Source organism: Artemia franciscana, chromosome 21 (genome assembly GCF_032884065.1).
Source record: "Artemia franciscana chromosome 21, ASM3288406v1, whole genome shotgun sequence".
NCBI lineage: Eukaryota > Metazoa > Arthropoda > Branchiopoda > Anostraca > Artemiidae > Artemia > Artemia franciscana.
In genome coordinates, this window is record NC_088883.1 from 4,218,011 (window position 1) to 4,244,017 (window position 26,007).

Genomic DNA, 26,007 nt, shown 5'->3' on the forward strand with positions numbered 1-26,007 from the left:
TTCAAGTTTCAGTGTAAAGAGCGAGATATTGACGAGGGGAGTGAACCCCCTCATATACGTAATAAAAACATACGATAATAGAAGTTCGTTACGTAAGTTAATTTTTAAATTACGTATATTTTTTTTTACTAATGAAAAAGTTCGTAAAAAATTAAAAGTTGTAGTTGCCTTTTTAAATTATCAAAAAATCGGAGGGCAACTAGGCTTCCTCCCCCGCTCCTTTTTTTCTCAAAATATTCCGATTAAAACTATGAGAAAGCCATTTAGCCAAAAAAAAAAAAAAAAAAAAAAAAAAAATAAATTAATATGCAAATTTTGTTTTCATTATTTATGTGCAGAGAGCCAATATCAAAACTTGCATTAATTCAAAAACGTTCAGAAACTAAATAAAAAAAACAAGTTTTTTAACTGAAAGTAAGGAGCGACATTAAAACTTAAAACGAACAGAAATTACTCCGTATATAAAAGGGACTTTTCCTCCTTAACCCCCCGCTCTTTACGCTGAGGTTTTGTACTGCTTTAAAAAGTAGAGTTAAGAGAAAGAGTCAAACTTTAGTGTAAAGAGCGGGGGTTAAGGAGGAAAAGCCCCTTTCATATAAGGAGTAATTTCTGTTCGTTTTAAGTTTTAATGTCGTTCCAGTTCAAAAAAACTTTTTTTTTATTTAGTAAATCAACAAAAGCGATTAACAGCGAAAAAAAAAAAAAATCCAAACTAAAAAAGACAACATGAACTAATTCAAAGAACTAATTCCCTTTTTCAAAGCTCAGCCAAATTTTTTCAGATCTTTGGTTTTGGGTGGGTAACAATAAGTTGAAAGAATTTTATTTTATATATTTAAAATCAGCATAAAAAGCCAACACTGCCGGTGTAGCAATTGCCATGAGAATTCTATTTTTAGTTTTGGTGAATATTGGTCCAAGTCACTTTTTACTTCCATTTTTTTTTATCACAAACTATTTGATAAGATTCTCTTATGACGAAATTTTTTTTTTAAACATTTTCATTTTATTTAGTCGAATTGGATAATAAAAACAAAGAGGGATAATTTGACAGCTGGGTAGTAAGTTTAACTTTAGTTTTTCTTTCCCTATTCTATTTTTAATGTCTGAATATATAAGGGTTTTAAGTTCGAGGGGAAGGGACATTGTCCTGTTTTGAAAGAGGTACATTTTACTTGGCCATTATAAAACCGAAGCGTGGTATCTATGCAGATAGAATGATTTTTGAGTATTTATACTCCTTCTGTAAATTATTCCAAAGCGTAGAAAATTGCATAAAGACAAGTCTACATCTATTATAATCTACGGAAGTAGGCTAATACATCATTCTGTAATTTTGGTTTGAGTTCGATTTTCTTTTAATATTAAATGCATAACAATTAAATATATTATTGATGAAATAAATTGATCGCTTTTCAGGAATCCTTGTGGTTTAAAATTAACTGTATTTTGTTTCATTTTGCAAGGAATTTAATTGATCTTTTTATTTGAGACTTTTTTTTAAATTAACTTATTCCTACCAACAAATATCCTGAAATAAATTCTCTGTCACCCAACTATTACTGATATTTTTGCCTCCCCCCCCCCGCCCTTGAAATTTTTGGCCATGGCCCTTGTACCGAGTTATATTTCTCGTGTGCTTGGCCCTGGCCGAAGTATTCTTTCATTTCATCGCCTTGTCTCTTTTTTGAATTCAAAAGATATTTATGTGGTAGATAGGCTGATTGAAATGACTGCAAAAGCTCCTGGGTTTCTTATTATGCACATGTTACGCTTATGAGGGTTGTAATTCATTGGCCAAAAGTAAATGTGACAAGCTAGCCAAAGGTGATGTGATGAAAGGTATACAAAAATGAACAAGACGTAACGTACGCTCTTTTGCCATGACTGAGAAATAAAAGTTTGCTCTCTTTCCCCAAACACAAACTTTATCTCCCTCCCCACAGAACTTAACTTTGAAGTTTTAACTCAGCCCTCCTGTCTAGTGACCAAGCATGGTGAATTTAACAATACAAATTTACAAATTTCAAGGAAAGTTGTTGACTTCAATCACTGTAAAAATATTCGCACCGTTCTAAGGAATACTGTAAGGAGATATCGGAAACCAACTGACTGATTGTACAACTTTTGAGAAGAATTCTTCAGATAGTAACAACCTGTATTTTTTTAGATTTTAGATTGGCCGAGTTTTACCAGTATTTGTCAATTATGTTGTGTAGGATTGCTCGGACAATTGGTTTTAGCAAATCTAATTGAGCTCTTGAAATTTTTTGTATTCGTCTATATTTACTGCGAGGCCTTAATTTCATGCATCATTGATAAATCTTATTTTTGACATGCAATTCGCGCGTTGTAAGACCTTTTCTTAGTTATTCTCCCCATCCCCAAAAGAAAAATCTGAAATCCTGGGCACGTGCCGCACATGGCATTGTCATACTATTGTAGTATCCTAGAATATTTTTCTGATCACTTAATATAGTTTTCTAAGCTGTTGTCAGAGGCAGGATGAGCGTGGCAATCTGGGCTGGATTTAAATCTTTGACACCCCTTGGCCCAAGAGTCTTTGCTACTTCATTTTTGTAAGATCTTTGAGGAAATCGCCAATTGTTTGGGGATTTCCCTGAATTTTGAGTCCCCAAGCTACTAGAAAATCACTTCTGTGAACAGACAGCACAGTAGCAGCAGCAACAAAGTGCACCTGGCAGTTTCCTGCTGCTGAATAACATTAGTCCTGTTTTACTAAGAAAAAAAATCGCTCAATCAATCAATATCAATCAATATTTATTAATTCAAATTAAAAATATACAAAAACAATATTATGCCCCAACAGAGAGCAGAGCTCGTAAGGCTGGGGCAGTACAAATGCATAAAAAAAACACAACGTCTCGTCATACTAATAATTCCAAAAAGAGAAAAAAAAACCTAAGACAAAAAAAAACATTCAAGGTAGGAGATAATAGAGGACGCCACCCCAGCGTGAGAACACCACAGTAAAATACATACTAAAATCTATTGATAATCAATCCCAACATCCAGGCAAAGAACTATTTTTGAAATATGTTTTTTCAAAGAAAATCGACTTGTGAAACTTCGGGACATTTCTACTAAGTTAGAAATTAGTCTATACAGTGTTTCTTTTTTTGCTACTCGGCATTGTGCGCTCCTAGGCCCGGGCCTACTGGGTAAATCCTGACCTGATTTCTGTTTACATCACGGGGATAAAATTATAATTAAACGTACGTTGCCCTGGTGATCCTCTATTTGAGAACAGCTTAGCAACTAGGTTTTAACACATATATCTTGAAAGTGTAAAAATAGCAGATCTGAATTTTGGGGTTTTGACAGCGATGATATATGATCTATTCACGAAACTTTTGTTTTCGTACGAGATGGGTCATTGTACTCTATGGTCAAGAGTTTTTGAACTAACAAGTGCACGAGGCATAAATTTTTTTTTCATGTAAAATTTCTACTTCTTATGAATAGTTGGATTTTGCAACCTGCAAGATCTAATAACTTTTATCTCATTAAAGATATTTTCACTGAATTAAACCAACAGAATTCGGTCATTGGTATAGCAGATGGTCTAACTGAAATCACTGTATAATTTGGACTTTCACTAATAGCAAAAAAACTTTATAGCTTAAATAATTTTCTGTAGTTACTATTTGATTATGAATAGGAAATTTACAGGTTTTGCAATAACTTGCTGGGACAGTTATTTCAAAATAACAGAACTGTAGAGATGGTAAAAAGGTATAAGGCAGATTCTGTAAAACTCGCAGTGAGGCTAAATTTTAGAATGACATTCCTGTACTGGAATAGATAGATACCAACTGGCGACATTCCAAATTCTATCCCCTTTTCCGTCTCTAAGGACAGAGACAACAATCATGTTTAAGCTGCCTTAAACACATAATTTGCTTTAAGGATGGGGAGACTGAAGTTGCATGGAAGGTATGGGAAATTATGGGACGAGTCACAAAATAACATCATTTTTTTCAGGGGGTTGCCCTAAGTCCCTGTTCCTTTTCTATATATTTGACAGTAATGCCTTGAAAATACTTGATCTAACCGCATGTAACTATTACCCTTACCAGGACTGACCTACGAAAGGGTGAAGGGGTTATGTAGGAATGCTAATACCCTTCATGTCAGACACAAGGGCTGTTTTACTCAAATATACTTATTTTTAGGGTGTCAAATGGTAATATGTCCATATCATAATTTTAAAATTCACAAAGTAGTTAAATAAGAATACTAAAGAAATTATTAAAATATGAACTTTTTTATGTCATAAAATATAATTTTTAGCTCTCAAAAGACTGGCTAGGTCTGTTGCCCTGGCATTAAAGCAGCGAACATTTTTATTTTATTTCATTATATATTTTTAATCTTACAAAATAGGTAGCCAACAGTCTCCATAAATCTGTTAATTGGGTGGAAAAAAAAATAAATTAAATGCGGAAAAAAATTTGCATAGCCGACTAAACTACCATATTCTTTATTTATAATATTTTGTATATTTGTAATATTTAATTAGAATATTACATACTTTTATTTAACATTATTTAGAATATTTTTGATTATAATTTAAGGAAAGTTTCTCACAAAAAATCAAGCCATATTAAAACCTAAATCGTCACGAATTCTTTACCATTGACTCCCCAAAAAATTCTCTAGGATTTTCCTCTCTGCCGCAAACATTAACTCCCAAAAAATTAACACAGACTTAAATACAGACTCTGTCTTACAACCATTCCTATAATTTGTTTCCTTCCCATGAAGATATTTCTCGGGTTGCAGATTAAAATATTGATTTTTGCAGATTAAAATATGGTATATTCCCGACAATGGCTTAAACGCAAACCTAAAAGATTGGCTAGTTGACCTACATGGCCACAGAAGACGGGTGGCATATTTGGAGTGGCATCCAACGGCAGAAAATATTTTAGCGAGTGCAGGCTTGGATCACTTAGTAAGTATAACCCTATTTTTGGTATAATGTAGTGGCCTATATTGCTAAAGAAGATGGGTGGCACGTTTGGAGTTTCCCTTAACAATAAACCATATCTTAGTTAGTGCGGGTTTGGATCACTTAGTAAGCATGTGAGGCCTAATCCTGATTTTATTTTCGAAGGGAAGGTAATTAAACATCAGATGCACCACGCCTTCTTGGAGTCCTCTTGACTTCAGAAGTCACATGGGCTGAACATCTCAGCAAAGAGATCCTCCTGCTCCAAGAAGCTAGGAGTTATCCTACAATTTAAACGTTTCCTCCCTGATGTCTCCAACTTGCCCCTTTTACGTCGTGCATCAGACCAGCCATGGAATATTGATGCCTTCTTTTTCCTGGTGCTCCAAATTGCTCCAAATGCTCCAGTTGCTCCTCTCCGGCGTACTGAAGATTGAGCAGCTAGCAGAGCAACTTCTGGAGACCCTGATCCCAAACCAGGGCAATCGATCCAAGATCTTTTTGAAGTGGCAACTATATCGGTCTTTTACAAATCTATGCAATCCTCTCCATCAGGGGAGTCATCTAAGCTCGTTTCTGAAAGAGGAGAGCCTTTAAGGGGAACATCCTGTGTAGAACATTTAACAATGAGTTTCGCTCAACGACCCGTCGCCACCTGGAACAGCCCCCCAACAGAAGTAATTTCTGAAAACCCCTCTCTTGAAACTTTCAAGCGAAGGTGCAGCAAATGTACCTAAAGCTGAAACAGAAATTAAAATGAGGATCGTTGCTGATTGAGCCATGAAGATTATAATAATCAAACAGTTCGTGGTAACGAACTGTAGTAAGGAGCGACCCGGCTCAATAGTAACCAAAACTCTAAAAAACGCATTTTAATGCTGATTTTAAATATATAAGTTTAATCATGTTTAGTCTTGCCCATCAAAAGTTACGAGCCTGAGAAAATTTGCCTTATTTTAGAAAATAGGGGGAAACAACCCCTAAAAGTCGTAGCATCTTAACGAAAATCACACCATCAGATTCAGCGTATCAGAGAACCCTATCGTAGAAGTTTCAAGCTCCTATCTACAAAAATGTGGAATTTTGTATTTTTTTGCCAGAAGGCAGATCACGGATGCGTGTTTATTTGTTTGTTTTTTTGTTTTGTTTTTTTCCCCAGTTATCGACCCAGTGGTCCTAGAATTTTGCGAAAGGGCTCATTCTAAAGGAAATGAAAAGTTCTAGTGCCCTTTTTAAGTGACCAAAAAAATTGGAGGGCACCTAGGCCCCCTCCCACAATAATTATTTTCCCAAAGTCATCGGATCAAAATTCTGAAATAGCCATTTTATTCAGCGCAGTCAAAAAACCTTATAACTATGTCTTTGGGGACGACTTACTCCCCCACAGTCCCCGTGGGAGGGGCCACAAGTTGGAAACTTTGACCAGTGTTTACATGTAGTAATGGTTATTTGGAAGTGTACAGTTAAATATTTTTAGCGCTGAAAAGCACGAGGCATTCTTTTTTTATGTGATATGTTAAATCTAGCTACATTGAATATTTAAACCAGGACTAAGATAAAATGATGTAATTTTTTCGTTGGCGATGATATGTTTATGTAATTAAATATCCTACAGGCCAAGAACACACCTTAATAAACTTCTCGTCACTACATCTGTTTTATGTTTATTAATTAGAATTTTGGCAAAGTAGTTTTTGCTTAATATTATCTGTCTGTCTCGATATTCATTCAGAGCTAAATATTTGTGTAATGCCTTCTTCTGCTGAAGCCTCTAATGTTAGTATTAGGATCAAATAGCGTCTTCCCTGGCTCTAGAGATTATCTTTTTGATCAGAGGATTAGTCTTTTTGATCAGAGGATTAGAGGATTAGTCGAGCATTATTATTGTATTGATCTGAGGATAAATTTTTCCATTGCTTGCGAGAAGAGCGGAAATGAAGAGAGGGATCAAATAGCGTCTTCCCTGGCTCTAGAGATTATCTTTTTGATCAGAGGATTAGTCTTTTTGATCAGAGGATTAGAGGATTAGTCGAGCATTATTATTGTATTGATCTGAGGATAAATTTTTCCATTGCTTGCGAGAAGAGCGGAAATGAAGAGAGGGATCAAATAGCGTCTTCCCTGGCTCTAGAGATTATCTTTTTGATCAGAGGATTAGTCTTTTTGATCAGAGGATTAGAGGATTAGTCGAGCATTATTATTGTATTGATCTGAGGATAAATTTTTCCATTGCTTGCGAGAAGAGCGGAAATGAAGAGAGGGATCAAATAGCGTCTTCCCTGGCTCTAGAGATTATCTTTTTGATCAGAGGATTAGTCTTTTTGATCAGAGGATTAGAGGATTAGTCGAGCATTATTATTGTATTGATCTGAGGATAAATTTTCCATTGCTTGCGAGAAGAGCGGAAATGAAGAGAGGGCACAAGATTTGGTGGGTTTAGGCTCAATTCTTACGATCTGTATGGGTTCCTCCTTCGTTTCATATATTTCTCAGGTAATTCCCTTATTGTGTGTTTTTTTTTTTATATTTGTTCCAAAGAAGAGCATATTTCTGAGTTCGTGACTGGCATAAGGATTAGCGATCAGTCATTGAAGGTCTAATTGAGGAACAGTGAACAGTTTAATGACCAGTAATGGTCGAATGAAGACTTGATGTCTGCTACGTCACAATATTAGCTAAAATCAATGCCATTCAGAAGCCACCCCCCTTAAATTTTATTTTAATAATGATTTTGTTTTCTTCTCTATCATCCCTAAGCTTAGAATTTTTTTTAGTTATAGACTTGCTTGGATTTAGCTTTCCAAATTTCTTTGGGAAGCAAGAACTCGACACACAAGGAATGAGTGCATATGAAATATAATGACAATAGGACGACTTCTCCCCACACTTTTTATATGCCAAATTTAGCAAGTGATAAAAAGGGGAAAAAATGCTAGAATAAGTTTTATTCACTTGGCTGTAACCCACAGAAACAAAAAAAAAGAATGAAAGTGGAACAAAAATTAGAAAGAAAAAAGAACAATCAACATGCAATCAACGAAAAAATTTGAAATGAAAAATAAATGAAATGAGAGAAAAAGCAAGTGCAATTCAATATTCTGAATACCAAGAGAACAATATCCATTCCAACCGGTGTCAAAAAGTTAATCGGTCTATTTCTGATGCAAAAAACGCCCTTCTCCCAATAAAAATTTGAAGGTTCTTTTAAGCTATAGAATGAACATTGAAAGCTTAAAGCCGATCAGAAGGCCAAGATACAGCCTGCTCACATTTTTCTATTATTAAATATATTTCTGAAACATGAGCAAATTGCAAAATTTGTAATTTTTCAACCTTCTCCCCACCTCCAAGAAATGTTCTAGTGAGGCTCAGGATGCCCTGTCTTGCTTTTTCGATGTATCGGTGACTTGTGAAAATGTTCATGATTGTCCATTGTTTACGCTAAACTTTCAACATTATATATATATGACATTATATATATATTTATTTATTTATTTATTTTCTTTATTTCCCTCAAAAAATGAGGAGTACGCTACAATATAATATAAAGAAAAAACAACTGATAACACTTACAATCAAAACGTATCAAATATTGATCGACCACTTAAAAAAAAAAAAAAAAAAAAAAAAAAAAAAAAAAAAAAAAAAAAAAAAAAAAAAAACATTATTTAATAACATTATTAATATATATATAACATTATTATATATAACATTATTATATATATATAACACTTATAAGTGTTAAAAGATTATCGTAGCTGAGTAGTACTATCACGGACACTAGCACTATAGGGACAGATCGTCCCTAAATGGATGAGAATAGGTCATTTAAAATTGATGAAAGTAGAACTTCATAGGAGGAAGTATTGAGTGAGGCTTTGGATAAGGCGGGGTGGAATAAGATCGCGCGCAGTAAAAATTTAGAGCTTTTACACAACCAAATCTAATTTAAATAAATTTAAATAATTTAATTAATTTAAATAAAGCTCGAACGGCAAGTTTTATTCAAAAAATAAGCACAGACTAACTAGACTTTTTGGTGATATTGCAATATAATCTTTTAAAAAGAGAACACTTCAATAAACCTTTCGATGCCCCATCTGTTTCATGTCAACAAATTAAAGTTTTGGCAAAGATTTGTTTTTGCCGAATTTCATGTGCCTGCCTTTCATGCTAAAAATTTGTTGAATATTGTCTATGACTCAGAGGTTAAATGTCAATGCTTGGATAATAGTTTCTGTATTTCAATATAATGAAGTTAAAATAATTTATTTTTATTCTAATTTTAATACAAATCTAGTATTTCAGTCGAATCGTCTTAACTTCTACCATTATGGTCCTTTCACAACTCTTTGACGCTAGCCTAACTTAGGGTGTTAGGTTGTGTGATCTTACGGAGCAATTTTTTTCCTGTGCGTAGACAGCGTTAAGTATACTAGAGCTCTGCTTAGAATTTATGAACAGCAACAAAACGAAATTTTTCGGTGAATAATTAATAAATTTAAAACAAATAAATAGATATTTTCTAGAAAGCCTGAAGGAAAGCTAGAGAGCATAGAAATCTTGAATTTCCTTCTCATTTCCACATTTTGAATTTCCAGTTGTTTTTTTAAGGTGATTGTGAGGATTTAGACATCTAAAAAATTAGATGTTTTTATGGATTCTTACATTAGTCCATTGTGATAGGACTTGTTTCAGTGTGAAATGTTATATTTAAAATATCTTAACTAACCACTTAGCATAGAAAATCAAGTACATAGTGTGAAAGCTGCTTAAGTAAATCTGCCCAAAATTCAAAATTATATAACTCCACAATGTAATGTAATGTAACTCCATGTACTGTTGTAATGTAAATGTAACTCCGCACTATTTAAGGTAACCGCACACACACATGATTAAAGCGGTTCCAAATTATTTTTCTTTTGTAGGAAGTTATATATATATATATATATATATAGGGTGTTAGGTTGTGTATATATATATATATATATATATATATATATATATATATATATATATATATATATATATATATATATATATATATATACATATATATATGAAAAACAAGCTGTCCAGGTTATTTTCAGGCTTGGATATTAAAGTTAGCTTTCAGTGCTGTTAATGTTTGGTGTTTTGGATAGGTCATACAGATTTAAATGATTTAAATTTTATAAAAATTGCTACATGGAACGTTTGACGTTTAAACTTTCATAAAAGGTTCAAAACGTTCGAATGTTCTTGCTGTCATGCTAAAGTTGTTTTTTTTTTTAAACTCATCTCAACTCATGTTTAGGTAATAAGAAATTGGCTGATATATAAGTTTATTTATTCGGGTAGGAAGGATGGGGTATACGTATACTGGCAGAGAGCAAGGCTCCTGAATGATCTAGTTATAATCAAGACAGCGTTTGGCTATACAGTGTTTCATAGGATAACTTGAGACTTGCATGATGATAAAACGACTAACCTTACTGATTATGTCGCATTAAATCGAATACTGGCAGGACTGATACAAGACACTGGAGGTATACAATAGTGCTCTGATTAATGTTAAAAATGAAGGCCAGCCTCTTATAGTATCTAGAATAATATAGATTAAATTTAGGAAAGACAATCACTTTAATTGGAATTGTGGCGCTGATTGACTCGGTGACGAGAATTTGAGAAAAAACATCCTAAGCACAGTTGGATATGAAACTGAAGAGTCTAAAATCTGATAACTAGTAAGTTAGATTGAGTGATTTTGAGAAAAGACTATGCTAAGCGGGAGAAGCTGCCTTATGGAATATAGTAAGAAAAATGGCTAGAAATAATTGCGACATGGCTCTAAGCTTGGTAGAAGAGAGAAAGGTTTTGTATAAGACGTTTTTTGAGTGATAGACGTTACGAGGATTTGAGGAAGCTAATAGGTCAAGAGAATATACTAAAGTGTGAAAGGGATGTCTATGCACTTTGTCCTAAGGACACAACAAAGACAATAGGACGCAAGGGGATAGGTGGGGGAGGCAATGGGGCAGCGAAGGTTATGTTCCAGACGTTTTATTTATTATTGATGTTTAAATTTTTATAGTCTTATACTTTTCATATTATTAACCAGAATTGATTTTAGATTATAATATGGAATATAAGCCATGGAGAAGCAGTAACTGTGATAGACTCTCATCATGATGTAATATACTCAATGTCTTTTAATCGAGAGGGTAACCTTTTGGCAACAACCTGCAAAGACAAAAAGCTGAGAATATTGGACCCAAGGTCTGGAAAGACTGTCAGCGTAAGTTTTAGTTGTTTTTTTTTCTCGTTTTTCTTTATCAAAGAAAAATTATATCTCACATATTTATGTATGTTCTATAAATATATATAGAACATAATATATGTTCTATATATGTTTTTGTCTACATCCATTGTCTTAGAAGTTTTCTTTGCTATATTTGCTTATGCTGCATGTCTTTAATTTATTCGTTTACGATGATTTATAAATAAATATAATAACTCAGCTGCCATAATTCAAAAAGATGAGCAACTCAAACTCTTATAGCAAGTTATTGAAAAGGGTTGAGAAGAGATTAATATATACTTCAGTACTTTAACCCTAATCAAGGTTGTATCCATGATTTTTTTGGGGGGGGAACTTTATATAACGCATCAAAAATTTGTTAATCAGTATTTGTTTTCCTTTACGATTCCTGGATATGACCTTGGCCCTAATATTCTATATAATGGCACTATTTTCATTTCCGCTCCTTTTAGAGAATTAATTCAATTTTTAGTGATAGCAAGATCTTGCTTTGCCTGATATTCGAAACGATACTAGAAAATATCGATAGTGCCCGGTATCGTATTGGTAGACCAGTAGCGTTAAAAAGTATTACATTAAATTAAGTTGATTAGATTATATTCAATTGAATGTTTTATGTGATATTAAGTGGTTGTTAAAAATAAAAAAATTGGATAAACAGTTCGGTAATCAAAGCTTCGTGGACAATACTTAGGCTTCTTTACAGGCTTAGGAGCCTTTGGGGGATTAGTACCAGCTGTTCAATGAATGTTTAATTGAGTGTGATTAAATCTTGTAGATCTGTACATCTGTATATGTAATTGAACTCTTTCAGGAAGCCAAAGAAAAATAGCAGAAATTCATCACCCCGTACTTTGGCCTCTGATATCCACTATAGTGGCACAAACGTTCATCACAAACACTTAACTTCTTTTCATCACAAACACTTTTAGCTTCACCACAAACACTTTTAGCTTCACCAGAAACACTTTTAGTTTAGCAATGATTGACAACTGATTTAGCCACTAGTCTAGACTCTGTGCCATACTGGGAATAAAGACCCTAAGCTTTATTGAACCGTTCTTTTATCTATTTTCTTCATAAATATCGATATTTAATGTGCTGAAATGTTACAGAGAGGGTTGGATACAGAATTATTATTTTGGGGGTGGTGGACATTGATTCAAATTTGGCTGTCTCATGGGTATTTTTGCTCCTTTGACCCTGTAATCAGTGCAGTTTTGGATTTATGGGGGGGGTATGCGTCCCTAATACCACCGTCTGTATACAGATGCATTTCCAGTTACCTAGTTGGATCCTTAAGTTCTCTTCCTACTTACAAAGGGAAAATCATGAGATAGTTTAAAGCTCTAACAGTGGCGTCAATTCGTGAAAATTTATTGGGAGATAAATATATTGCTCAATATATAGGGGAGTGGGAAAGCAAATTTTTTTTCTTCGATGAAAATACAGAAAACGTGAAAATGCCCCCAATAATGTAGTTCTCAAAATCTAAGGAGGGAGCCAAGGAATCTAGGGAATAACCCCCCCCCCCCCCAGTTTAAACCACTTTTGTCAAGAAGTAAAAAAGCTACAAAAAAGTTGAATTCAGGTTCGACTTATATCTACCATAGCTAAAAATGCAGTCTAAGCAATAACAATTACCTTTTCCCATTACCACCGAAAAACAATTCTAGTCAAAAAAATGCAGTGGTCGTAATGTTGTTGGAATTTGGTTTTGCCCGAGATGAGATTATCTACTCGTTATTCCGTATTTTAAACTTTAACAGGGGAGTAAAAATACTGAAAAATACCTTGAATGATTTGACTCTTCCGAAGCTGCTATTATTTGTATTAATTAAAAAAAAACTTTTCCACAAAACGAGTTTTTCAAAGAAAAGTAAAGAACTCCAATAAACCAAAAATGAGCAAAAATAAAATCAAATAATCTGCCAAGCGTAAAACTGCCACAAATGAGCATTGATAAATAAATGAAACCCAAAACTAAGCAAAAATTAAAATGAGTAGGGCTCAAAACCCTGTGCATTCCCGAAGTCAGAAGATAATTTGTAATTTAATGAAAAAATACAAATGAATGTGCATTTTCAGTTTAATATATATATGCTGATATTTATTCCTTATAATTGTAATAATATTTGATCTATTTAAATTATAAAAGTGAAAACATTAAAAAAATTCCTTTAAGTACAAATTATGTTCTGGCCTTGGGAAGGCATGGGGTTTTGAGCCCTACTCATGTTAGTTTCTGCTTGTTTTGAGTTAGACTCGGTTATTTATTGTAACTTCTATTCGTTTTGGGTTTCATTTATTTATCGATAGAAATTTCGTACAAAAGTACGGCAGAAATTTTCATAAATATTCTCTGAAAGTTTCGCCTCCACATTCTTATGTATAGTGGTAATAGTATTTACTGTAGTAGTATAACTGCTCAATGTAATACGATTAGCCTTTGCTATAATATTTTCGATTTGCTCTTTTGATAACCTTTATATTTCTATGCTTCTTGAAATTTTCATCTTAATGCTCTTAACCTTACAAGTAGTTGCGATAGAAGTAGAAGTTGGAGCAATAATAATAAAAGTTGTAGAACTAGTAAATGTTGCAGTACCAGTAGTATTCGTATTAGTGTGCACATATTAACTTTTGGTCAATTGATCTTCCCCTTTAAGTATTCTCTGAGATTTCCAACTTAATACTTAATTTTGCTAGTCAAATTTATCATCAGTATTCACTCAAGTTTTATCTTAATAGACTTAGCCTTAAAAGTACTATTATCACACTAGTTTCGGTAGTAGTAGAAGTAGTTGCAGTGTTAGTGTTGTATTAGTAGTAGCAGCAGTTGATATAGTTCAAATTCCCCCCCCCCCCCCAATATTCTGTCAACTTTTCAAATTCATACGTATAGATTTTACTAGTGTCATACTAGTAGTGGTGGTAGTAGGAACAGCACTGGCAGTAATAGCGTATAAATATTAGTAGTAACAGTAGTAGCAGCAGCATTAATAGGGGTAGTAGCAGGTACATTTTGCCTTTTTGTCAACTGAACATCCCATTCAATGATGCCCCTGAAGTTTGCCGTTCCGAAAATATTGCTGATACGCAATCTGTATACACATAGCATGTTTTGATTTAGTTAAACTTTCCCCTCAATATTTCCTTAGATATTTTTTCATTTTCCTCAGCCTTAGCATTAGACGCTAGAGAAGTAACAGTTGCAGTGATAGTAGAGGTAGCAGCAATAGTACTTGTGGTAGCAGTAAAAGCAGCAGCAGTCGTAGTAGTAGTAGCGTGCAATTATTGCCTTTTCTGTAAATCGATCATCTCCCTTATCATTTCCTGAAAATCCCAAATTAATACACTCAGTCATTCCTGAGTTGAACCCTTTAGACAATCCATATACACATAATATGTTATGATTTAGTTCAACACTCACCTCAGCATTCACTGAAAGACTCATCTTAATACCCTTCGTATTTTGGGATAGTAGAAGTCAAACATGCATACCTATAAATGCATTCCATAAAAACCTTATATACCCCCAGGGTATAACTTAAAGCCCCTTTCCCAGGGCTCTGGATGTCGCCTAATTTCAACCAGATGCGTTTGGTGAAAAGAGGGGTAGCTGGTAAGTAAGGCTAATTGACCTCCATCACTATTGACTCTTAAAACGGAACAAAATCTTCCAATTTCAACCAAAATGAGCCACATTTAAAGTTTATACAACCATCTCTTCCATAAGAACCCTAAATGCCCCAGAGGTCTAACTTAAAACCCTTGCCCTCAGGCTCTGGCGGTTTGTATCAACCCCATAAGTCTTTTTAAATAATGTTTGGACTATTTTGAATAAAAGTACTGTCTCAAAATTTCTATTGGATGCATCTCGGGAAAACATGACATGTTTGCGTGTTTTTGTGTGGAGGGGGGAGAATAGCTGCGCTCTGATCACTTTGACTCTTAAACAGAGCACTAGAACTTTTGATTACCAATCCTGAGTCCCTTCCAAAGCATATACGACCATCCTTTCTATAAGAACCTTATGTACCCCCGGACATAAGTTACAACCCTTGGGCTGGGGCTGGGAGGGGGGTTGTGTTCCTTACAGATATAATTTCTTAATATGCATGTTTTTGAGCAAAATCGCTATTTCACAATTTTAATCAGATTTGTTTGGTAAAGGGGTAGCCGAGAGGGGGGTATATAGCTGCCCTCCACCGCTTTTGACTCTTAAAAAGGAATTAGGACTTCCAATTTTCAACCAAATGAGCCTAAGTTTGTACAACCATCCCTTCTATAAGAACCTTAAATGCTCCAGAGGCCTAACTTAAAACCCTTGTCCTCAGGCTCTGGCGGTTTGTATCAACCCCAAAAGCCTTTTTAAATAATGTTTGAACTATTTTTAATAAAAGTACTGTCTCAAAATTTTTATTGGATGCTTCTCGGGAAAGCACGACATGTTTGTGTGTGTTTGTGTCGGGGGGAGGGGGAGGGTAGCTGCGCTCTGATCACTTTGACTCTTAAACAGAGCTCTAGAACTTTTGATTGCCAATCCTGAGCACCTTCCAAAGCGTATACAACCACCCTTTCTATATGAACCTTATATACCCCAGACAAAAGTCACGACCCTTGCCCTGAGGGCTGGGAGGGGGGTTGTCTTCCTTACAGATATAATTTCTTAATATGCATGTTCTTGAGCAAAATCGCTATCTCACAATTTTAATCTGATTTGTTTGGTAAAGGGGGTAGCCGAGAGGGAGGTATCTAGCTGCCCTCCACCACTTTTGACTCTTAAAAAGTAATTACAACTTCCAATTTTCAACTAAATGAGCCCAAGTTTGTTCAACCATATCTTCCACAGAAACCTTAAGTGGCCCCAGGGCTTAATTTACAACCCTTGCCCGCTGGCTCTGGGGGCTATTTCAACCCCAAAAGCCTTGCTATATGATATTGGACTATTTTGAATAAAATAGTTATCTCAAAATTTCTATTAGAGGCATTTCGGTACAATACAACTTGTGTGTGTGTGTTTTTGGGAGGGGGAGGGAGGGTTAGCTGTCCTCTGATCACTTTGGCTCTTAAAAGGCACCATAGCCTCTGATTACTAGCCCAATGAGCCCCCCTGAAGCTTATGTGGCCACGCTTTCTATAAAAACCTTATATATTGCCCCCAGGACATAACTTAAAACCCTTGCCCTGAGGGCTGGAGGGAGTTGTCATCTTCAAAGACACAATTTCCGGACTTTTCAACTACGTTGACAAAATGGCTGTCTCAAAATTGCCCTCCGATCACTTTCGACTAATAAAAAGGGCACTAGTCCTCTCAAAATTGAATGAGGGCTTTTTGAAGTTTCTACGGCAACGCTTTCTATAAAAAAAACTTATATGCCCCAAGGGCAAAACTGACAACCCTTGCCCTGAGGGTTGTGGGGGAGGTTGTCATCCTCAAAGACATAATTTCTGAGCCTTTCAACTACGTTGAATAAAATGGCTATATCAAATTTTTTATCGAAAGTGTTTGTAGAAATGATGGCGGGGGGGCATTTTGTCCCCAAATCACTTTCGACTATTAAAAAGGGCACTAGCCCTTTAAATTTCCAATCAAATGAGCCCTTTTCGAAGTTTCTACTAGAACACTTTCTTTAAAAACCTTATATACCCCCAGGGCATAACTTACAACCCTTGCCCTGAGGTCTCTGGGGGGGATGTCATCCTCAAAGACATACTTACGGGACCTTTCACTACGTTGATCAAAATGGCTAAATTTCGATAGGATGTATTTGAGGAAATGATGGATGTGGAGGGGCATTTGCCCGTAGATATCTTTCGACTGTTAAAAAGGGCACTACCCCATTCAATTTTCAATCGAATGAGCCCTTTTTGCAGTTTCTACGACAACGCTTTCTATAAGAACTTTATGTGCCCCCAGGTCATAACTAACAACCCTTGCCCTGATAGCTGTTGGGGGGGGGGGTCATCCTTAAAGACCTAATTTCCGGACCTTCCAACTACGTTGAACAAAATGGCTATCTTAAAATTTCGATTGGAGCTGTTTGGGGAAATGGTGGGCGGGGGAGGGGGTTTAGTTGCCTTCCAATCACGTTTGACTATTAAAAACTAGCCCTTTCAATTTCCAATCCAGTGAGCCCTTTTTGAAGTTTCTACGACGACTCCTTCGATACAAAGTACCCTGGTCTAAAACAAATCAAAAAATAAACAAATAATACATTGTGTCAACATTGTTCTGTACTTAGGCAGCGCGATTGCGCTGTCTATGAAAAGGACGATTTCGTGTAATATAAAAATAACAATTATATTATAAAGTATACAAAAGTAAAATTATAGACACAATATATAATAAAATAACGATAATTACGGTAATAAAAACTGTAAACAAAAACTGTTGTACGTTTCAACTATTTCTGCTTGCGTGAAAAAAGGAGCATAACGTATTCAAGAGAAAAAAAAGAAAAGAAAAACCTTTAAATATCTCAGGAACTAAGATAGAAGAAAATGGACTTGACCAATCGATGAAAATTCTTTATGGACTTGACCAAGCGATAGAAATTCTTTATGCAAAGGGATGGGTTATAAGTGCCAATTCTTCAAGATGTGTTGCATAACACTTTTTGAATTACCGCAGTTGAAGCAGTGATTATTTCAGAAAATTATTTTTAAAAGTTTTTTAAAATTTAAATATTAAAATTAAAATTTAAATAAATTTTAAATATTTTAAAAAATTATTTAATATGTACTCGACGTTGACATTAGTTCGCAAAAATGTTGGTCGGGGTTATCTGTCGGGGTAAAAATGTTATCTGCTCTCATATTTTTGGTATTATTTCAAAAAATATGTACAGAATGTACAGTTAGCAAAAGATTTTGGCCGGGGGTTATCTCGGATTATGTTATCATGTCGAATATTTTATATACTCCCGAATTTTTGGAATTATTTAAACAATATGTACTGCACGTTGACGTCAGTTCTTAAAATTGTTGGTCGGGGGATATCTTGAATTATTTTCTCAAGTCGAATATTTGATCTAATCTTGAATTCTTGAACTATTTCAAAAATATGTTCTGCATGTTGACGTCAGCCTGTAAAAAAGTTTGGTTGGGAGATCTATCGAATTATTTTATCGATTCGAATATTTTATCTGCTCTCGAATTTTTGGAATTATTTAGAAAATATGTATTGGACGTTGACGTCACTTCGTAATTTTTTGGCTAGGGGATATCTTGGATTATTTTATCAAGTCAAATATTTTATCTACTCTTGAATTTTTTAGTTATTTCAAAAAATATGTACTGAACGTTGACGTCTGTTCACAAAAATGTTGGCCGGGGGCGAGGTATATTTTTGCAATACAAATACCAAAAAAGGCAATTTTCAATGAAAATACCAAAAGAAGTATTTACCAAAACTAGAGAGTGGGCAAAAAAGTTGGCGGATGCAAAATGCCCTCTCTTACTGCATCTTCTGCCTCTGCGCCTCATCCCTCAGTTGACGCCAATGGCAATGTATACACATTTTGAAATTGGTACTGCGACACAATAAATTCAGTATTTGTTGGGCTTAATTGCCGAGTGAAGGGTGAAATTTCAGCATTAGTTTCGTGACTTGCATGGGTTTTACCATTTTTTTTAATTCACCAAGTAGCTATAGTACTTTCAGTGACTGAGCATGCATAAATAAATGGAGAAAAAAAAAGCTTCCATTCACGATGTTGACAAATATCCAAGCTCTCCTAGATTGTTCTTAACGTTTGTTAACAATGTGGAAAAAATAAACCATATTTGCCGTGTACAAGTCAGGTTTTTTAACGAACCTTCAGAAACAACTATATATCTACCCTTGTTTGACAAAACAATTTTCAATGAAACATCCCTAGTTGTTCCTGGGAAATCGCAAATACGCTTTTTTGACTTTTTTGATCTGGATGCATATAGTATTTTTGGTGTAGTTTTACACCCTCTCAACTGTCTTTGGAAGTTAAACTTTAATGCCCTACTCTGTCCCTGAGCCATTGTATCTAGGCTATTTTGACAACCTTGATGTATTTAAACCCTTCTCACTTAGTTCAATAGTAGTAGTAGCAGCAGTAATAGCAGTAGCCCTGAAAGTTTTGACCTACTACTTTCATATGTTCCTTAGACATTGCTGATCCTTCCTTTTGAGAATTTGCATGCACATAGTGCCTTTTGATTTAGTTTTGTATTCTAAAAAACTTTCACTCCAAGTTTCTACTTAATAACCTATTCCGTTTCTGTGATATTGTATCTGTTCCATTTTGACAACCTGGATACACTTAAACTTTTTTGATTTAGTTCTATAATTGTCATAACCGTAGTAGCAGTAGTAATAGTAGATTGGCATATTGACTGGCTTCCTAATATTAGCAATTAAAAACTATTTTTCTGCATTTATCAATGCATGCACGGTCACTGAAAGTTCTGTAGTTAAGTTTTAAAAGATTTTAGAAAGTTTAAAACGTTAGTTTTTTAACTAATTGAAGATTTCAGAAATTTTGAGGAATCAAGACAGAAACTTGTAAATACAGTATAACTCATGACACCAACACAGGAGTTTTTACCCCGAAAGAGATTTGGGGTACAAAAATTATTTAAAATATAGCTGAATGGGATGGGTCAAAACGAGTATTAAAAGCTAATTTTCTTGCTATTGGGGGAGAACGAGTTACCTTAGAAGGACTTACCACGGTGAATGGCCTAATTCGCACGCAAAGGGGGTATGGTTGGGAAGATTTTACCTTTCTCTTAGCTGTTTGTAAAGAACTGAAGGTATGGATGTTTGCGCTCTGATGTATATGATAGAGAGGCTAGGTTTACTGAAAATTCCTCTAACAGTAGGGATTTTATGACTGTAAGATAAAAGGGGGTGTTTTTGGATAGCGGTACAATATAAAGACAACATTCTTATGTATAATAATTCTTGTGTAGATTATAAAAACTAAATTTAATTGTTAAATTTAACAGTAGGCATTTTCAGACCTTTATCTTCAAAAATAAAAACTGATCAGAAAGTGTAACTTTTGAATGTGTCAAAAGTAAACTTAAATGCTCTCAGCAGTGAAAGAATTTTAGTTGTTGTTGTATGCTCACAATAATCATACAAAAGTTTTTTCTTATATCTTTGGCCACTTTTGTTTTGCTCATCTGTGATACTTATTTATGGTCCTTCTTTTTTGACATTGTCTTCGACACAATCCTTTCTTTAATTGGAAATATTTCATTTTGACAGTTAATTTGACTTCTTTTTTTTTTACGGTATTTGACTTAGAATACGAATTCGGCAATGTTTTTCTTCTAGCCTATGATTTTGTTTTATCCCCCACCCTTTCTGTTTCTGTTTTTGCCATTAAATCGTATAAAGTTCATTTTAGTTTTTATGGCGCTTGGTATTAACCAAGTGACATATAGCAATCGCAAAATCTGTCGGTCTGTCTGTCTGTCGGTTTGTTGGTCCCGGTTTTGCTACTTTAGGCACTTCCAGGTAAGCTAGGACGATGAAATTTGGCAAGCGTATCAGGGACCGGACCAGATTAAATTAGAAATAGTTGTTTTCCCGATTTGACCATCTGGGGAGGGGAGTGGGGGGCCGGTTGATTCGAAAAAAAGAAAAAAATGAAGTATTTTTAACTTTCGAACCGTTGATCAGATCTTAATGAGATTTGATGTTTGGAAGGATATCGTGTCTCAGAGCTGTTATTTTGAATCCCGACTGGATCTGGTGATATTGGGAGGGAGTTTGGAGGGAGAAACCTAAAATCTTGGAAAACACTTAGAGTGGAGGGATTGGGATGAAACTTGGTGGGAAAAATAAGCACAAGTCCTAGATACATGATTGATATAACCGGAACGGATCCCCTCTCTTTGGGGTAGTGGGAGGGGGGCTTAATTCTGAAAAATTAGAAAAAATGAGGTATTTTTAACTTACGAACAGGTGATCGGATCTCAGTGAAATTTGAAATTTAGAAGGATATCGTTTCTTAAAGCTCTTATTTTAAATCCCGGCCGGATCTGGTGATATTGGGAAGAGTTTGGGGGTGGGGGAACCTAAAATCATGGAAAATCCTTAGATTGGAGGGATCGGGATGAAACCTGGTGGGAAAAATAAGCAGAAGTCTTAGATACACGATTGACATAATTAGAACGGATCCGCTCTGTTCGGGGGGGGGGGGGGGGGGGTAATTCTGAAAAATTGGAAAAAATGACGTATTTTTAACTTACGAAGGAGTGACCGGATCTTCATGAAACTTCATATTTAGAAGGACCTCGTAACTCAGATCTCTTATTTTAAATCTCAACCGGATCCAGCGTCATTGGGAAAGGGGGGCAGTTGGGGGGTGGACCGGAAATCTTAGAAAATACTTAAAGCGGAGAGATCAGGATGAAACTGGATGGGAAGAATAAAAACCAGTCTAAGAAACGTGACTGACATAACCGGACCGGATCTGCTGTCTTTGGTGGAGTTGTGGGGGGGGGGGTAATTCGGAAAAATGAGTATTTGAAACTTACGTTCTGTAATTCATTTCGGATACCACTTTTTACAAGAAATTGGATTTCGATCCTACGGATAAATATGTAAAGTCGATTAGAAAGTAATTGGAGTCCCTGAAAAATAATTTACACATTACCCCACAATTTTATAATAAATTTTATCCAAGAGGTTGTTCCGCACCAAAGATCTATGATCTACCCAAAATTCATAAGACGGGAGTCCCCTTCCGTCCCATTGTATCAACTTTTTCATCACCAGTGGCAAAATTAGGAAAGTGGTTGTCGGTGGCATTGCGTCCACTCTTAGGAACACAAAAATCATATATAAAAAATTCCACTGATCTTACTAATAAGTTAAAAAATTTCATACTGGAGGAGAATTCAATTCTCTGTAGTTTTGATGTGGTGTCCATGTATTCAAATTGTAAGGTGAAAAAGTGCGAGGATATATTAAGGATTAAATTACAAAAGCACTTTGATTTGATACAAGATGTGACCATGGCGAGTTTGGAGATTGAAGTCAATATGAAATTGGTTATTCTTGCAAATGAACACTCTCTTTAGTTTGGTTTTAGAGGTGAAAATTACTAACAGGTGTTTGATTTGGCTATGGGGGCATCTCTCTCCCCTTTGATGGCAAATCTCTTCATGGAATCTATTGAAACCTCCACCATACACAGTTTTAGGCTCTCTCCTTGTTTCTGGGGCAGATTCATGGATGATGTGGTTTGCATTTGGAAACACGTTTTAGAGTCTTTAGACCTTTTCCATAAACATTTAAATAGTTTTGACAAAAACGTAAAATTTACAGTAGAGTTTGAAGAAAGTGATAAACTACCTTTTCTGGATATCTTATTGATTAAAATTGGGTTCCATTTACTTTTTTCAGTTTATAGAAAGCCTACTCACAGTGATAGGTATTTGAACTTTCACTCTTGCCACCCTATTTCAGTGAAACGAGGGGTTGTGATTGCACTGGTGGATAGAGCTTTCAGAATTTGTTCCCGGGAGTTTTTGATTCTGAATTGTTATATTTGAGGGATGTTTTATTTTGTAATAAATTCATTGATGAAATAATAAAAAATAGACGCATTAAACACAACAATAGGGTTATTGGGGTTTCACAGTGCACAGAATTAAAATTACCGAAAAGTTTCATTTCTCTACCTTATGTACCTACTTTGGGGGAGAAGCTTAAAAGAATTTTAGGTAAACATAACATTGATACTTGTTTCCAATCAGTGAGACCATTAGGTAGTTTTCTTAATTCTGGGAAGGATTTAACCCGGGGAGATTTAGTTAGTGTGGTGTATAAAATTCCTTGTTACTGTCGAAAGTTTTATATTGGTAGAACTCACCAACAATTTACTGAAAGATTTATATAGCAACGCAACTCAATAGAAAAAACCCTACAACTAAGAAAGCCTCCCGAAACTTTTGTTTCGGCTCTAGCTGAACATACATTCTTTTATCTCGAACATTTTATTCAATTTGATGAGGCTACAGCTATTTCTAATGATAGAGGTTTTTCTCAGTGGGCGAGGGAGGCTATAAAAATTAAAAAACACATATTTGATAATATTTCAATAAATAGAGACACAGGAATTTAAATATTGACCCATTTTATGATATTCTTTTGAAAAATGAACCAATAGTCGATGGGGGAATTAAAATTTTACACAATCACCAGGGGACAAGATTACCCACTAGACCAAAAAGAGTTGCTTCATTGTTAGCTTACAAGAGGATTATTTCGCAACAGAATAATTAACTAAGTTTCAAGTTTCATAATTTTTCCTCAGTTGCTCTTTGATTCTCATTGAAGTAACTCAAATAGCTGCTTTTCCCTGCGTGGATAAGTAGCGATAATTGTATTTATTATTATTGGTGGTGGTTTTTATTTGTTTTTAGATTAGTTTTCTTTTAATTTTCTATCTTGTGCTGAAGACGCCTTGTTTAGATACAGGCGAAATATCCGCGTTGTTTTAGTCTTTCAATTCTACTGGCCGTCGTCTCGTTTGAAGTTGTCTTTTTGTAGAGTTTTATCTCTCTTGGTTGTTTAGGGAACCATAAATCTTGGAAAACGCTGAGAGTGGAGAGATCGGGATGAAACTTGATGGGAAGAATAAGCACAAGTTCTAGATACGTGATTGACATAATTGGAACGGATCCGTTCTCTTTGGAGGAGCTGGGGGGTGTTTATTTGTGAAAACTAGAAAATTCGAGAGGTATTTTTAACTTAAGAACGGGTGACCGGATCTTAATGAAATTTGATATTTGAAGGAATTCATGTCTCAGAGTTCTTATTTCAAATCCCGACCAGATCTGCTGACATTGGGGGGAGTTAGAGAGGGAAATCTTGGAAAACGCTTGGAGTGGAGGAATCGGGATGAAGCTTGGTGGATAGAATAAGCAAATGTCCTTGATATATGATTGACGTAACCGTACTGGATTCGCTCTCTTTGGGGGAGTTGGGGGGAGGGGTTCAGTGATTTGGCGAGTTTGGTGCTTCTGGGCGTGCTAGGACGATGAAAATTGGTAGGCGTGTCAGGGAGCTGCACAAATTGACTTGATAAAGTCGTTTTCCCAGATTCGACCATCTGGAGGGGCTAAAGGGAGAGGAAAAATTAGAAAAAATGAGGTATTTATAACTTACGAGTGGGTTATCGGAGCTTAATGAATTTTGATATTTAGAAGGACATCGTGACTCAGAGCTCTTATTTTAAATCCCGACCGGCATTAAGCCTCTGATTTTCCTTTTAAATCAATCTATTGGTTCTTAGAATTTTGTTAGAGCTCATACCGTATGAGCTCTTGCCTCGTCACAAGTGCCATATGAGCTCTTAGCTCTTGTTGTACTTGGATCTATTTGTACTTGTGATCGAACAGATGGGTGTTTTCTCGGATAGCCATCGAATATAAAAAGAGCTTTTCATACGATGTTTGAGTTAGTAGAGGATCATTTTTATTTTTATTTTTGATTCAGAATAAAATTTTCTTTTGGGTTTGGGTTCATTCGTCGTTTTGTTATTTACTTATTTTGTCATAGCCAAAAACGCACAATACTATATCTATCAATCTATCTGTCCATCTATCAATCTGTAATAGCCTGATGGAAAAACAAAAAAGAATAAATTCTGTAGTTGCAACTTTTGGCTATTTTCTTTCACTACTGTAAGTATTTAAGTTTGCTTTTCACTCATTCAAAAATCCCTTTAGATTTTAGGTTTTAACCTTAGGCATTTTGGCTTCTCAATTAGTTGAAAATTTGTGTTAGATAAGCCTTTGTGGCACCTAAATTTAGTTGACGAATCACCTTTTGTTATTTTTTGGCTTCTCTATTAAGGTGAACCATTGTATTTTCTTTTTCAGTGTCTCTGTTTTTTTGAAAAATTACGTCTACTATTCTTTCGCTTCTCCATTTAGTTTAAAATCTCTATTTAGTTTTTGATTTCTCTATTAAGCTGAACGATCGTATTTGCTTTTTTTGTGTCTGTTAAGTTCAAAGAATCGCTTCAGGTATTTGTTTTTCGCTATTTAGTTAAAAATTACATTTTCTTTTTGTAATATTTTTTTCGTTCTTTATTTAGTCTAACCTTCTCTTCCATTTCTTCCTAAGGAGGGATCATGCCACGTTGGGAGTCGAGCCACAAAAGTTCTCTACTTGGGCGATTCAGGACAGCTATTCACTACTGGTTTTTCAAGAAACTCGAATCGGGAGTATGCATTATGGTCTCAACAAAACTTGAACGAACCACTAAGACGGGAGACGATCGACTCAAGCTCTGGAGTCTTATTCCCCTTCTATGATCACGATACAAGGATGATTTACGTTGCCGGAAAGGTGAGATAAAAAAAAAAAACCTAAAACAGTTCCGCTTTCACTGTTCCTTATTTGGCCTGTGAAGAAGTGTCATCTTACTGCTAAAAACTAATAAATAATTTAATGAAGCGAAAAAATTCTAAATCCCTTAAATGATTAAAAAATTGGGCTCTGTTTAGATTTGCATCCCTCTTCGAAAAAACAATATCCCTGGCTTCTGTTACCCGACATGTGAGTAACCCGCCTCACATAAAAACGAATTAAAATCATTACTATAGCTTTGCATTTCGCAAGTGATTTTTTAATGAAAGTTCTTAAGCCGAACTGGCCAGACATGACAATAAACAACCAAGAGAGATAAAACTCTACAAAAAGAAAACTTCAAACGAGACG

The 26,007-nt window shown here is 35.1% G+C and overlaps 1 protein-coding gene across 12 annotated transcripts in view; it reads left to right on the forward strand.

Annotated features, from left to right (window-relative positions):
- Positions 1 to 26,007, forward strand: part of LOC136040589 (coronin-2B-like) — a 125,835-nt gene that overhangs the window by 63,927 nt on the left and 35,901 nt on the right. For all 12 annotated transcript variants that reach the window (XM_065724837.1, XM_065724845.1, XM_065724844.1 and 9 more), the window contains exons 5-7: positions 4,829 to 4,978; positions 11,088 to 11,252; positions 25,411 to 25,635. In XM_065724837.1, coding sequence (XP_065580909.1) covers positions 4,829 to 4,978; positions 11,088 to 11,252; positions 25,411 to 25,635 — 540 coding nt within the window. The remainder of the gene's footprint in view (positions 1 to 4,828; positions 4,979 to 11,087; positions 11,253 to 25,410; positions 25,636 to 26,007) is intronic.